The 14,642-nt window shown below is 45.9% G+C and overlaps 3 protein-coding genes across 3 annotated transcripts; 1 reads left to right on the forward strand and 2 right to left on the reverse strand.

Annotated features, from left to right (window-relative positions):
* The first annotated feature begins 3,409 nt into the window (after positions 1-3,409).
* Positions 3,410-5,066, forward strand: LOC138276124 (zinc finger protein 271-like). The gene has a single exon (XM_069219170.1). It carries the CDS (start codon positions 3,410-3,412, stop codon positions 5,000-5,002), a length of 1,593 nt encoding a protein of 530 aa, XP_069075271.1. The 3' UTR covers positions 5,003-5,066.
* A 3,243-nt stretch (positions 5,067-8,309) lies between these two features.
* LOC138276125 (antifreeze protein Maxi-like) lies at positions 8,310-8,954 on the reverse strand. The gene has a single exon (XM_069219171.1). It carries the CDS (start codon positions 8,952-8,954, stop codon positions 8,310-8,312), a length of 645 nt encoding a protein of 214 aa, XP_069075272.1.
* Positions 8,951-9,385, reverse strand: LOC138276126 (antifreeze protein Maxi-like). Its single transcript, XM_069219172.1, has one exon. The coding sequence runs from the start codon at positions 9,383-9,385 to the stop codon at positions 8,951-8,953; it is 435 nt and encodes a 144-aa protein (XP_069075273.1).
* Between the last annotated feature and the right edge of the window lie 5,257 nt (positions 9,386-14,642).

The following is a 14,642-nucleotide window of genomic DNA, read 5'->3' on the forward strand; positions in this document are numbered from 1 at the left end:
AGCACTATATTTTGACTAAGGGATCTATTTGAAGTATCTAAAGTCAAGGTATATTTTCACTCTGTACTGTGAGTGTTTGTGCATCACATCTGAGCTGGTTAATTGTTGCTAGAGAACAGCACCTTATGACTGTCTCCAGTGATGCCACTCTTGACCTGGTGTGCTACCTGTGCTCTCACAGAGACAGAGGACAGGACACATGCTCTAGGTAGACCTGCGTCACCCTTGAGCGGGACTGTTCCTCCTCCTGGAAGTCCTGGACTCAGGGCACAGGCCCTGGGGGAGAAATCAGTCTCAAGCCACCACCCCTGAGATGGCAGCATTGTGAGTGGAAGGAGGGTGTCTACCATCTGAGGGTGTAGCCCACCCCCCACTATGAGAAACCTAAAAGGCCAGGGAGACCTCAGGAGAATGGGAGGGACTTGTTGCTAGACTTTGGCCTGGAGGTGGGGCCTGCCCAAAGCCTCCAGACTGGAACTTTTACCTGGCCTGACCCTTGACACTGATGTCAGTGCCCTCTGTTGGTTACTGTCTTTGGGGACAGACGTTTTTTTGGGTTGAGCACAGAAATGTGACTCAGGGGCAGAATGGGCTGCACCACCTAGTTGGACATAGTGGTACTATCTCCTTAGTGGAATCACAGAGGAAGCCTCACAGATGATGTCTGAAGATGATAAGTGTTGCCCAGTAGCCCAGGAGGGCGGTGACAGGAGTACAGATAGGTTCAAAGGAGCCTAGAACAGACATGTTCCACTGCAGAAGAAAATTGACCACATTCCATCGCCTGAACAGGGTGCTGATCAGTCTATGATAGTTTGTGTCTACGTGGCGGAGTAACTCTTCGCTGAAAAACTTAGTGCACTTTACCCCTGCCAACCAGTAGTAAAGGGATTTTACTCCTCCTTTCCACACTATACAATTGGTATACACCAGATTGGTTTGTTCAATTTCCCATACGTCCCTAGTATATGGTACAAAGTGTTCCCCGGGCCAGTAAATTAAATGCTACCATTGGTCTCAGCACACATTGGGGCATCCACTGCAGTGGTCCTGTTAAGCAGATCTCTCGGCTTACCATTTTAGTCTAGCCATGCATTTTTAAACTGCAAATTTGACTCAACAAAATAACTCCTTTTGGCAGGTCCTGCTTTCCTTATAAATATGAATAAGACCCCCCTATTTAGGCCTTATTCCCCATAAGGTATAGTACACCGCATTTAAAAGTAGGACATGTTAAGGTTTATTGTTCTATATGTCAGTGCAATGAAAAACATCTAAAAGGCATTTTTACTCTAGCAAGGCTGTGTGCTCCGTAGGAAACCACTGGGTTACATTATTGCATCTAAGCAGATAGAAAAACAATTCAAGAACTCTTTTCAAGAAATCTTCAGACTTCAATTTGATGGTAAACTTCCCTGCCTGAGAAGATCCCTAGAGAACTGGGCCTTCTCGCTCTTCTACCCAGGACAAAGAAGTGGACTGCAAGGGTGCTGACCTCCTGTTCAAGCTGCAGGGATCCATAAAAAAACCTTTCTACAACTCTCCAGTTGATCAGTGGCAACTGGGCCTGAGCTGGACTCTGCTGGACACCTCGTAAGTCTCTAATTGCCTCGGCTGAGGTCCTGGGGGGGCTTTCGAAGTGTACTCATGTGGTTAGTTGGAATTTGAAGGAATAAAGCCAGGAGGTAAAATCTGTGACCGCAGCAAACCTGGTTAGTGTATCTGACCAGTGCTGCATTGTGGTTCTACAGGTGATACCATTGTATTTTGTGCTTTGTGGTGCTTTAGGAAAAAATGATTAATATGGAAGATGCAGGGATTTGTCAAGTAAAGTGTTGGTTGTCATACATTCTATGTTATCAAATTTGAATGACTGATATCGTTAATTAATATTAAATTATGAATCAATGTTTTTTTGCCTTATCTGCGCGCATAATGTAAAAGCATGACATAGCAATGAACCCCTCGCTCTGCTTTACAAGAAAAGTCCTGGAAGGAGCTGCAGCTGGGTATGCAACAAGGTCTGAACTTTGTTTTCTTTAAGAAGAACTAAAGTATCTCTTTTCTTTGTGTTTGGGCCAGAACCAGGCACTAGTTTTAGGGAGAAATATGGATGCTACGGCAAAAACAAATCCCCCTCAAAGAACAGTAATGCTTTAATTTTTCAGGTTAGAAGAAGCCTGAAATGCTTGAACTAACCAGAGGGGAAATGGGAGAGTGGCAAAGGATACTTAACAAACAGCAAGGTAAAGACATGAATTGGCACTTAAGCTGATACGAAGCGAACAAAAAAAGCATTGAAGTTTGTGAATGCAGTTACCTTTGTTGTATATTTCCTGAAGAGTTATCTTTGTTATTCACTTCTTGAAACTTAAGTATCAGCAGCATATCCTGCTCCATCTCTTTTTCCACAGTCTGTTCTTGTATAAATGAAATCCTGTCCATGTGCATCTTCTAAAGCTGTACCTGTAGCATGTGTGGGCTCCCTGAGCGCCCGTTCTTTACTGAGTTCCGCTGTGAACAGTAAATCACCTCCTTTTCTGAAGTAAATACAATGAGACGTATTCAACAGAGCATTTATTGGAATATCTGTGTATGGTGAAATATCCTTTGGTACAATTCAAAGATATCAAAGAAGAGATGTCTTTTACAGCCAGATAACTATTGTGTATTCACAGTACATTACGTTTGCATTTATTAATTTTGAATCTCTTTGCAATCAACAGGAACACCTTGAATGCACAAAATTATTTTGAATAATGAAGGTAATACTTGAAATCTGCAAAACAGCTGTATGAAACAATTTGTTTCAGTATTCCGGTAAACATCAGTGCAGGCAGAGAGAGAGGAGTCTGAACATAAACTGACAGATCCTGGAAGAATCAGTCAACGGCAGTTCAGTGAAATTCTGAGCTGTGCACCTTCACGCTACACGACCAAAGAAATTAACTCTAGAAAATTAAGGCAACAACCCTCATAAACCCCCAGCTTGGAATGGATCTGTATGAACTGGTTACCGCAGTGCTCTGCTTCCTAAAATGATGACAGACCATCATTCAGTGCTCTAGGTGAATTGTAAACTCTTTCTGGCCAAACCACAGAACCGGAGAAAATCACAATGGAGTGGAGACAAACAACTGAAGGGTGAAGGTAAGAGGGGTTCTGCTGTTTAAAATACAGAGTACAGTCCCCTTTTGTACCGACCAGAAGGAAGATGAATCTTTAATCACAACCGTCAGAAACTGTTATCCATTCTAAAGACGCAGTCACTCACAAAGAAGCCTGACACATATTGTGTGTGTGGCAAGAATTTAGTGACCGTTGCATTTTATTTTTAATATGGAAATCAAAGGTCCTAAATATCAGCTCTTATAGGAAATGTGAGAATAGCACAAGTGCTTTATCAAGCATGTTGGCCCGTCAGGAAACACAGTCGTGGGAAGTGGACAAATATATACCCAACCCAGAGACACCAACCAAGAAAGAAGAATCATACACGTGCAGTGAGAGCTTTAGTTTGTCATCACCACTAAAAGAGCATCAGCGAACACACACAGGAGAAAAACTGTTCTATTGCACTGAATGTGTGAAAAGCTTCAGTCAATTAGCAATCCTGAAAGAGCATCAGCGAACACACACAGGGGAAAAGCCATTCAGATGCAGTGAATGTGTGAAGAGCTTTCCTCTATTATCACACCTACAAAGACATCAGCGAACACACACAGGAGAAGAACCATACCACTGTAGTGCATGTATGAAGAGCTTTAGTCGGTTATCACACCTACAGCTACATGAGCGAATACACACAGGAGAAAAACCTTACCCTTGTAATGAATGTGTCAAGAACTTTAGCTGTTTATCAGACCTCCAAAGACATCATCGAACACACACACAGGAGAAACCATACCATTGCAATGAATGTGTGAAGAGCTATAACCTGTTATCACACCTTCAAAGACATCAGCGAACACACACAGGAAAAAAACCATACCATTGCAGTGAATGTGCGAAGACCTTTAGATGTTTTTCAAACCTTCAAACACATCAGCGAACGCACACAGGGGAAAAGCCATTCAAGTGCAGTGAATGTGAAAAAATCTTTAATCAGTTATCAAATCTGCAAACACATCTACGGACACACACAGGGGAAAAGCCATTCAAGTGCAATAAATGTGTGAAGAGCTTTAGTCATTTATCAAATCTAAAAAGACATCAGCGAACACACACTGGGGAAAAACCATACCATTGCAGTGAATGTGGGAGTAGTTTCAATGACTCTTCCGCATTAAGGAATCATCAGCGAACGCACACAGGGGAAAAACCATTCAAGTGCCCTGAATGTGTAAAAAGCTACAGTCGGTTATCAAACCTACATTGTCATCAACGAATGCACACAGGAGAAAATCTGTTCTATTGCACTGAATGTGTGCAAAGCTTTAGTCAATATGCACTCCTAAAAGAGCATCAGCAAATTCACATGGGGAAAAAGCCATTCAGATGCAGTGAATGTGTAAAGAGCTTTAGTCAATCATCAGACCTCCAAAGACATCATCAAACACACACTGGAGAAAAACCATACCATTGCAGTGAATGTGCGAAGAGCTTTAGTCTGTTATCACACCTACGAATACATCAGCGAACACACACTGGGGAAAAACCATACCATTGCAGTGAATGTGTGAAGAGCTTTAGTCTGTTATCACACCTACGAATACATCAGCGAACACACACTGGGGAAAAACCATACCATTGCAATGAATGTGTGAAGAGCTTTAGTCACTTATTAACCCTGCAACAACATCAGCGAACACACACCGGGGTAAAGCCATACCAATGCAGTGAGTGTGGAAGTAGCTTTAGTGACGCATCAACATTAAGGAATCATCAGCGAATACACACAGGAGAAAAGCCATTCAAGTGCAGTGAATGTGTGAAGAGCTTTACTCGATTCTCAACACTACAAACACATCAGCGAACACACACCATCACTGAACAAACATAGAAATAATTTATAGAGATGCAGCAAATTTGGCAAGAATTTGAGTTCAACAACAATAATACTAATCCATCTGTGGATACACACAGGAGCAAAAAAGTGCAGTCTTGTGTGAGATGAAGGCATTACAGAGAGTGATAACATTACAAATACGTGGAACATTCAAATACTAGGTGATAAAAAGCAGATGATAGAAGACCAGACTACTCAGAATGAAGAAAAGCAGGGATCTTTATAGGATTATAAAAGTGTCTGTAGGAAATAGGATTATTTGTTGAAGGGGTGACAGTCCTGTTCTAATAATAATCACAGTTTTTGTCAGGGTGAACCACAAAAGGGACTAAATAAACCTGAGGTTAACCCTCTGGTAAAGCAGTCGAGCTTAACTTTTGGGCAACGTGTAAAGTACTCTTGTAACACTCTAAGAGTAATAAAGTGAAAATGCCACACAAGAAGAATAAGAATCCCAAACCAATTTAGAAAAATAGAGGATATTTTCATAAATAAGCTGGTACCATGACAATAAAAATCCAATCAGGAGAATCAGTGTTATGTTTGTTTTAGTAAAAAAAAAGCACCAATTGTGGCTATCTAATTGCACCAAACCGGGACAAGTTCAGGCTGATCACGATGGAGCGCGGGCCGGATGAAAGACTAGGTTTATCCTGCTGGACGTTTTACCTTATGACTTTGATGCGAAGACAGCTCAGTGTGGCTCTGCAAGGCTCTGCATCACCCTGTGCATGAAAAAAACAAATATCCATAAAATCATAAAAGTGTCTGTTCTCAGCGATTGCTCATTTCTCCACAGATAAGAAAAAGACATGAAATAGCATGAAACACATTGGGACTTTGGCACAGTGGGCACTTAAACAAGATACTGTGTTGGTTTTTATTCATTGAAGTAGAGATCTAAAGAAAAACATCCAAGCACGCCGGATCACGCTACCTGTGTAAACACTGTGAACAATGCTTAGACTAACAAGGGTATTTTCAGCTAACTGGAGGGATTAGTGATAAAACCCATAAACCCAACACACTTGAACCGATTTAACAAGCGCACACTGTGGAATCTTTGTAGCTGATTGTGGTGCTTCTTCATTTTATGTAGCATTTGTGGTTCTGTGACAGCAGCCAGAGAACACTGTCAGAAAGTAGAAGTGAAAGTAGTTAAATGTGAGAAGTGATGCTCGTTTCCATCATCACATCCGTCTGTAAATGTACTCACTATAGTAGCGCTTCCCCAGAGGTGCCCACAGCTGCATCCTTGGAATCCTCAAGTACTCAGGGGCATATTTACAAGCCCCTTGCGCCGCCCTAGTGGCTTTTCAGATTGTTTTACGCTAAGGCGGCGTACAAAGATTTATAAAGGGATGCAATGCAAGCATTGTGCCACTTTGTAACCCCTTGCATAAAGGATGGAATTCAGCAATCAAATATGCATGTCAGTAGTAAGAAAAGGAAACATCTTCAGTAGCCAAAGATGGTAAAAACATATGCATTCCACTGAATTCATTTTAACAAAGTGCTGAGTCCCTGCTGCCGACCATCATCACCAGCACCTAGTAGTGGTAGTTTGGGACGAGGTCACGTTTAGAATTTAGAAAAAAAAACTGTTACTTGCTGCTAAATACCAGAGTGAGCACAGCACATCTATGCCCCAGAGATTTGTCCATGCAGGCGTTTTTCGTATATTGAAGGTTTTGTGAGAGTCTCCGCACCTTTGACTAAAGAGAGACCACTTCTGATTGATAGTAACCTGCAGATTCCGCACCTATAAAATAATCCTCAGGCACCAGTCTGGATCTGAAATCTTCAAAGCCATCATATTGCCTGTAGGTGTCGCAGGCTTTGCATCGGCACCGCTAGTGACATCCAGTGACATCACCCAAGACATAAAGCGCTCACCCCGGAACAAGCACATCTGTTCCCTTTTTTTCTGTGCCTTTGGCGCAGATCCGCCACGTGCTTTCTCGAAGAGTCTTGAGTTTTCGAAACAGACATTTTTCTGAGTGCTGTACCATGTCTCCTCCCAAGAGATTAGGGGTTGATGTATGATGTATCGTGTTAGATTGCATCTTCAAGTTATCCAGTTGCTGCTGCTGCTTTCTGGTTTGCACCAGCACTTTGCCGCTGACCAAGACCCCCTCTTGTCATCCTTTGAAACCATCTTATATGCTTGAGAAGTATACGCAGCATCATAGTTGTTGCTTGATGGCGATATTGCTGCCTGTTGTGTTTCTGCACTAGCATTTTCGTTTATTGCAAAACTGTAACCTTTGTGTGTTTAGTTTTACGACTTAAAAGGTTGTTCTATTAAGTATACTTTTTTTAACAATTGTGTTTTGATTAATTGTATACAAAAAATCTTATTCCAGGTGTCAAACCCTCTAGGGCAGTGGTTCCCAACCTGTCGTCCGGGGACCCCTGGGGGTCCGCGAAGCCTTCTCAGGGGGTCCGCGAGAGCCTAGAAAATTAAAACATATTAACAAATATTGCTAAATTAGGTCCCCAGCTTCCAGTAATGACATAGGTGGGGGTCCCCGGATTCCCATGATGATTCAGTGGGGGTCCCTGGGTTCCATTAATGTTAAAGTGGGGGTCCACAGAAATCAAAAGGTTGGGAACCACTGCTCTAGGGATTGTGAGGGTCAGGTGCCCATAACGGATCCCCACTACCTCTGGTGCCTCAGTTCGGACCACAACTCCAGGTCCTGTGCCAGAGCATGCACCCTAGGGCTACCAAGGACCATGAGGTGAAGCTCTTCATGCCCTGGGCAACGGATGAGAAGCACAGTCGACACTGCTTCCATCCTCGCTCCAGGTCACAGCCGTTCTACTCTTCAGGTAGAGCGAGGGGAAAGCACAAGAAGCATTGCTAAGGGAAGTCACCTCAATGTCCTCTGACTCCCCCAGTATATCCGCTCTGGAACCACAGTTATTTGTCATGGAAGTGGTTCCTTCTCCAACCAGCCCTGCTCTGGTTACTCCACTGGACTTGGCCCAGAAGAGCTTTGACTTCCACTTGGTCCATCCCTGAACTTCCTGGATCTATTGCTGCAGGGACCGTCCCTCCCGGCAGGTATGAATTCCAGGGTCCAGGTTCTGATCCGACAACATTTTTTTATGGGATGTACTTAGTCTTTGCCAGGGCATCAGTACCATCTGGCACTCCTTCAAGCCTAAGCATTGTACACGCTCCCTATGTTTATGCCCTTGGCTCTGACGCTGTTATTCTCCATCCCATCTGGACCAACAACAACTCATCCATCCTTCAGTTCAGCTCTTGGTTACTTCAAGCTGTTTCAGCCTGCTAAATGGCCAGCCCCACCACCATAGATGCGACTACTCCAGTTTCCACTGATGCTGCCACTACTCCAGCTTCCACCGATGCTGCTACTACTCCCGCTTCCACCGATGCTGCCACTACTCCTGCTTCCACCGATGCTGCCACTACTCCCGCTTCCACCAATGCTGCCACTGCTCCAGCTTCCACCAATGCTGTTACTACTCCAGCTTCCACCAATGCTGTCACTACTCCCGCTTCCACCGATGCTGCCACTACTCCAGCTTCCACCGATGCTGCCACTACTCCCGCATCCACAGATGCTGCCACTACTCCCGCTTCCACCGATGCTGCTACTACTCCCGCTTCTACCGATGCTGCTACTACTCCCGCTTCCACCGATGCTGCCACTACTCCCGCTTCCACCGATAATGCCACTACTCCAGCTTCCACCCATGCGTCCACTACTCCTGCTTCCACCCATGCTGCCGCTACTCCCGCTTCCACCGATGCTGCCACTACTCTCGCTTCCACCGATGCTGCCACTACTCCAGCTTCCACCGATGCTGCCACTACTCCAGCTTCCACCGATGCTGCCACTACTCCAGCTTCCACATATGTTGCCACTACTCGCGCTTCCACCGATGCTGCCACTACTCCCGCTTCCATCATGCTGCCACTACTCCCGCTTCCACCGATGCTGCCACTACTCCCGCTTCCACCGATGCTGCCACTACTCCCGCATCCACCGATGCTGCCACTACTCCCGCTTCCACCGATGCTGCCACTACTCCCGCTTCTACCGATGCTGCCACTACTCCTGCTTCCACCGATGCTGCCACTACTCCCGCTTCCATCGATACTGCCACTACTCCAGCTTCCACCCATGCGTCCACTACTCCTGCTTCCACCCATGCTGCCACTACTCCCGCTTCCACCGATGCTGCCACTACTCTCGCTTCCACCGATGCTGCCACTACTCCAGCTTCCACCGATGCTGCCACTACTCCAGCTTCCACCGATGCTGCCACTACTCCAGCTTCCACATATGTTGCCACTACTCGCGCTTCCACCGATGCTGCCACTACTCCCGCTTCCATCATGCTGCCACTACTCTCGCTTCCACCGATGCTGCCACTACTCCAGCTTCCACTGATGCTGCCACTACTCCAGCTTCCACCGATGCTGCCACTACTCCAGCTTCCACATATGTTGCCACTACTCGCGCTTCCACCGATGCTGCCACTACTCCCGCTTCCACCGATGCTGTCACTACTCCTGCTTCCACCGATGCTGCCACTACTCCCGCTTCCACCGATGCTGCCACTGCTCCAGCTTCCACCAATGCTGTTACTACTCCAGCTTCCACCAATGCTGTCACTACTCCCGCTTCCACCGATGCTGCCACTACTCCAGCTTCCACCGATGCTGCCACTACTCCCGCATCCACCGATGCTGCCACTACTCCCGCTTCCACCGATGCTGCTACTACTCCTGCTTCTACCGATGCTGCCACTACTCCTGCTTCCACCGATGCTGCCACTACTCCCGCTTCCACCGATACTGCCACTACTTCAGCTTCCACCCATGCGTCCACTACTCCTGCTTCCACCCATGCTGCCACTACTCCCGCTTCCACCGATGCTGCCACTACTCTCGCTTCCACCGATGCTGCTACTACTCCAGCTTTCACCGATGCTGCCACTACTCCAGCTTCCACATATGTTGCCACTACTCGCACTTCCACCGATGCTGCCACTACTCCCGCTTCCATCATGGTGCCACTACTCCCGCTTCCACCGATGCTGCCACTACTCCCGCTTCCACTGATGCTGCCACTACGTCCGCTTCCAGTGCCGATCCCTGAAGTTGTGCCTCCGACCAGGTCACGGAGGAAAGCACAAAAACTGTTGGAGGAAGAAGAATATAGAAATAAGATCTGTGACCTCTTCAGATCGGATTCAGACCCTTTGAATTTATAAGTTTTGGGCAGCAATGACTAAGGGTAAGAGTTTGTGGGCCTGCCTCTTCAAGCAGGTTAGACACCTCTCCAGGGATGGAAATGGACATTCCAGCTGGGCTGCCATCACCGAAAGTGATGTCCTTCTGTTTGGTGGTAAAGAAGGCAGATGAGGTCCTAGAGCTTCAACTCCCTACAGTCGAAGTTAAAACTAACGTTCTCATGGAGGTCCTCGTGCGGGCGGAGCCTACTGCTGAACCATTACTGCCCTTCATTGATGCCCTTCTGGATCCAGCCCTGGGAGAAACCAGCCTCCACCCCAACAGGCTCACGGCACACCACTAGCACTCTGCCACAGGAGACCCTCCATTTCTCTCTTCCATCCTCACCTGGAAGCTTAGTAAACCATGAGTCATGACCATCATGACAGTGGGCTGGTAGCTTCCCAACAGTCCCCACAGACAGAGAAAGTAAGTGCCTGGCGACCTGGGGTGAAATTACTGTTTCAACAGAAAGCATGGCATTTAAGTTCTTAAATACAAACTGTCTGCAAGCGTGCTACACGCATGCCGTATGGGATAGGGCTCAAACTGTTGTGCCTCATGTGCCAGAGTAAATGAGAGTGCACTTCTTAGCGGTGGTCCTGGATGGTAAGAACGCATCACTCCATATAATAAAATGTGGACTGAACACTTCTGATTTGGTAGTCAGAGCCCTGGGGACTTCTGTCTCCATCTGTAGACACGCCTGGCTACGCACTTCTGCCTTCTGCCCTGATGTCCAGGCCAACCCCAAGACCTCCCGTTTGACTGGACAGATCTTGTCGGATTTGGTATTAGAGAAGTTCAAGGCCAGCAAAGCTACTGTCCGCTCCTTTTGACTTCAGCTGTCACCTCCTACGAGACATTATCACCAATTTTGGCATTTTCGTGGCTTGTTAAGGGAATTCTCCTTTCCCTAATGTCAACATTACCAGCTCTAGTCCCAGCAGCAGCAAAATCCACTGGTCAAACAGTAAAGGGGCAGAGCCTGAGGAAAGGGCTATGGATCCATCCAGCAAACCTCCTCTTCCTTCTCTTCCTCCCCCACACCAGCAGGAAAGCAGATCTAGGTCACTTATCCTAACCCACTCACAGCGTGAGGGGGTGGGGTTGGCCTCCTTTCACCTGGCCTGAAAGGCTGTTACTTCAAACTAGTGGGTCCTCCAAATTGTAAAAGGAGGCTTCACCCTTCCATTCCTCCAGGCTCCAGCCCCATCCATGTCTGTCTTCCTCCCCTTGTCTGGATTTATCTTTGCATTCTGAGCAAGAGGTGGCAGTACTCCTACAGAAAAGAGCTGTGGTGCAAGTATCAGAGTTGGAACATGGTCAGCTTCTTTGTTTTCTTCAAAGACTGCTTTCTGCATCTCATCCCGGACCTCAGAGAATTGAACTTCTTCCTCAAAAAAGAAAAGAGACAGACCCTAGCTCAAGTGTTACTGGTTTTGGATGCTGTAGAGTGGATGGCGTCACTTGACTGCAGCATGCGCACTTCCACATCCCGATCATGCGGTTGCATCTGAGGTATCTGTGTTTTGTAGTGGCTTCCACACACTGTCAGTTTGAGGTGTTCCTGTTTAAGTTAGCATTGTCACCTTGCGTTTTCACAAAGATGATGGCACTGGTTGCAGCCCATCTACGAAGGTCGGGCACACAATTGTCCCGTGCTTGTTTGACTGGCTAATTAAAGTTGAATCACTTTAGTTGGTGACTTGCCATGTGCAGCCAAGAGTAGCCTTGCTGTTCGACCTGGGTATCTTGATCATCAAACTGAAGCCCTCCCAATGACCCCAGTTTATTAGATCAGTGCAGGACAACATCCTTCTCCACGCCTTTCCTCCACCTCAGAGGATTGCTGACATTCAGAAATTGTTTCCCTCTTTCCATCATGGCACATTAGTCCCAGAGGTCTCCCATAAGTCTGATAAGTTAATCCGGTCTCCTAGTCCCACATGCACTTTGGCACATGAGGGCCCTCAGGTGGTGCCTCCACATGCAGTGGCTACAGTATGGGGGTGACCTGTTGGACTCTATCATAATCCCGGACCAGTGCTGCTGCAGAAGTTGTGTAGTGGGGGCACGCGGTGAACCTGAGTTGCAGGATGGCTTTCGCTCTCCCTTCAGTTGTTGCTATGGTTGTAATGGATGCATTCTCCTCAGGATGGGAAGCTCGCCTAGTAGATCTGGAGATCACAGACCTCTGGTCTCTGGAAGAACAGGTTCTCCATATCAACCGGTTGGGTTGACAGGCAAATTGGCTGATACTCAAGGCCCTCCTCCTCCCATCCAAGGTTGCTCCATCTAGATTTTGACAGACAACTCAACAGCGATGTTGTATGTCAATAAACAAGGAGGAATAAGGTCTCATCTCCTTTGCCTGCTAGCATTGAGACTTGTCTTGGCACCACACCAAGGGATTTAGTTTACCAGTAATCACCCAACTAGAGGGCTTATTTACAATACCTGTGCTCCACTGCCCTGTGCCACCGGGAAAGGATAGAAATGCACTGTATCTACAAGATACAGTGCATTTCTGTCCTCTTCCCCTCCGCTGGAGCACAAACTTCTGCCTAGTGGCAACACAGGCACCCTTGCGCCATGGTGCAAGGAAGCCTGCGTTGTGGGGATGATTGTTTTTGTGCAGGAAGGGACACCTTCCTAAAAAAAAAAAAGAAAAAACAATCAAGAGAAGTGCTTCTATGTGTGCTGCAGAATGCAGCACACTTACAAAGATGAGAAACGGGGAGAAATAAAGATATTCCTCCCATTGCGTCATTTCTGCCCAACCTCTGAGGTGGTGAAGGAATCTGATGCATTCCGAGTCTTGTAAATCTGGGCATGCGTCAGATTCCTTAGCGTTCCCTGGGTGTTGCATGGGAACACCTAAAGCCACACCAATAGAAAGCCCCTTTCATGCAGTGTTATGCGTGAAAGTTGCCCATATTTACAAGGCCATGAAAAGCCACACAAGGTGGCTTTGCGTGGCCTTGTAAATATGGGATGGCACACTGCACCACCGGAGCGTAAAAAAAAAGACGACGCTCCTGTGGCGCAATTTGCCGGTAGTGCCTTCTAGATGAGGCCCTGATCTCTGAATTTCAGAGCAAACCGCGTCAAGCAACGTTATCGAAGTGGAGTATTCTGCTGGAGGCAGTCCAGGACATCTCCGTCAGTGAGTTACTCCTCTGGTGAACTTTTTTTCCTTCTTCAGAAAATGCACATCAGCAGTTCTGTGCCCTCCAGTATCCTTTGATGGGAGCCTTGGGGGTCGGTTTCGTTTGAGGTGGAACTTTCAACTGCCCTACACGTTTCCCTTGATTCCTTGGGTTCTGTGGAACGTACGCCAAGATCGTCCCCATTCATTCTAATGACCTGGATTGGCCAAAGTTAGAGTGTTATGCCCACTGTTGGTGCTTCTCGATATGCCCCCTTCTCAAGCTGACATACAGACTAAACCTTCTCTCCTACAGGTGAAGTAAGTACTTTGAACTTTCGGGATCCAGACTGGCACCTGAGGTTATTCTACAGGTGATGAAACTATAGGCAGATACAAATATCAAGCAGAAATATCATTACCACTGGTAATTCACTTTTTTCTTCCTAGTCACATGGTTATCTGTCTGCGTGACATGGTGGGAGTTCACTCCTGGGCTGATGGCATGTTTGAATAATTTAAATATCTAGATGATTGATGAGAAATCTGTCCCTATCTTTCAGTAAGTACAGAATAAGAAGGTACACATAGTCGCTATCAGACCCAGGTCTGTGACTAGTAGACGACAAATAACAGGAAAACAGAATTGCAAATGGCTTAGCTGCTTTTGCTAATGCATTGTTGCCCTTAAAATCAAAATAACATTTTAAATAAACTAATGTGAGAAGCTGTAAATATTTAATAACATGACCCAAGTGTTCTATAATAATTGCCAATTAAACATACTGAAACTAGAGAAGAATTGTCTGAGTATGTGGGTTTTAGGTCATAAATTGATATCTTTAGCATAAAAAGTCATGTCATCCGTAGGTTGGAGGAAGCTGCTGAAACATATTTCTGCAAGTTTCATTTAACCATTGGTGTTTTAAACTATGAATTCCTTTAAATTAGTCTGTTAATCTTTGAATACTTAATCAAATGTATAAAAAATTTTAGGCATTAGATGTATGTTATACTTTTGGTGCAGCAGTTCCTTGTTTCCCTACTACTGTTTATGAGTTGATTAAGTAATGTTAATATGCATTTTTGTCATTGATGTATTCTTCTGTACAACTGATGTAACAATTTCACGGACTATACATTAATGTACACTCATTCTAAAATGAATTCTGATTGATTCATTGACTTACATTTTATCAACTCTTCTG

Source organism: Pleurodeles waltl, unplaced genomic scaffold (assembly GCF_031143425.1).
Source record: "Pleurodeles waltl isolate 20211129_DDA unplaced genomic scaffold, aPleWal1.hap1.20221129 scaffold_37, whole genome shotgun sequence".
NCBI lineage: Eukaryota > Metazoa > Chordata > Amphibia > Caudata > Salamandridae > Pleurodeles > Pleurodeles waltl.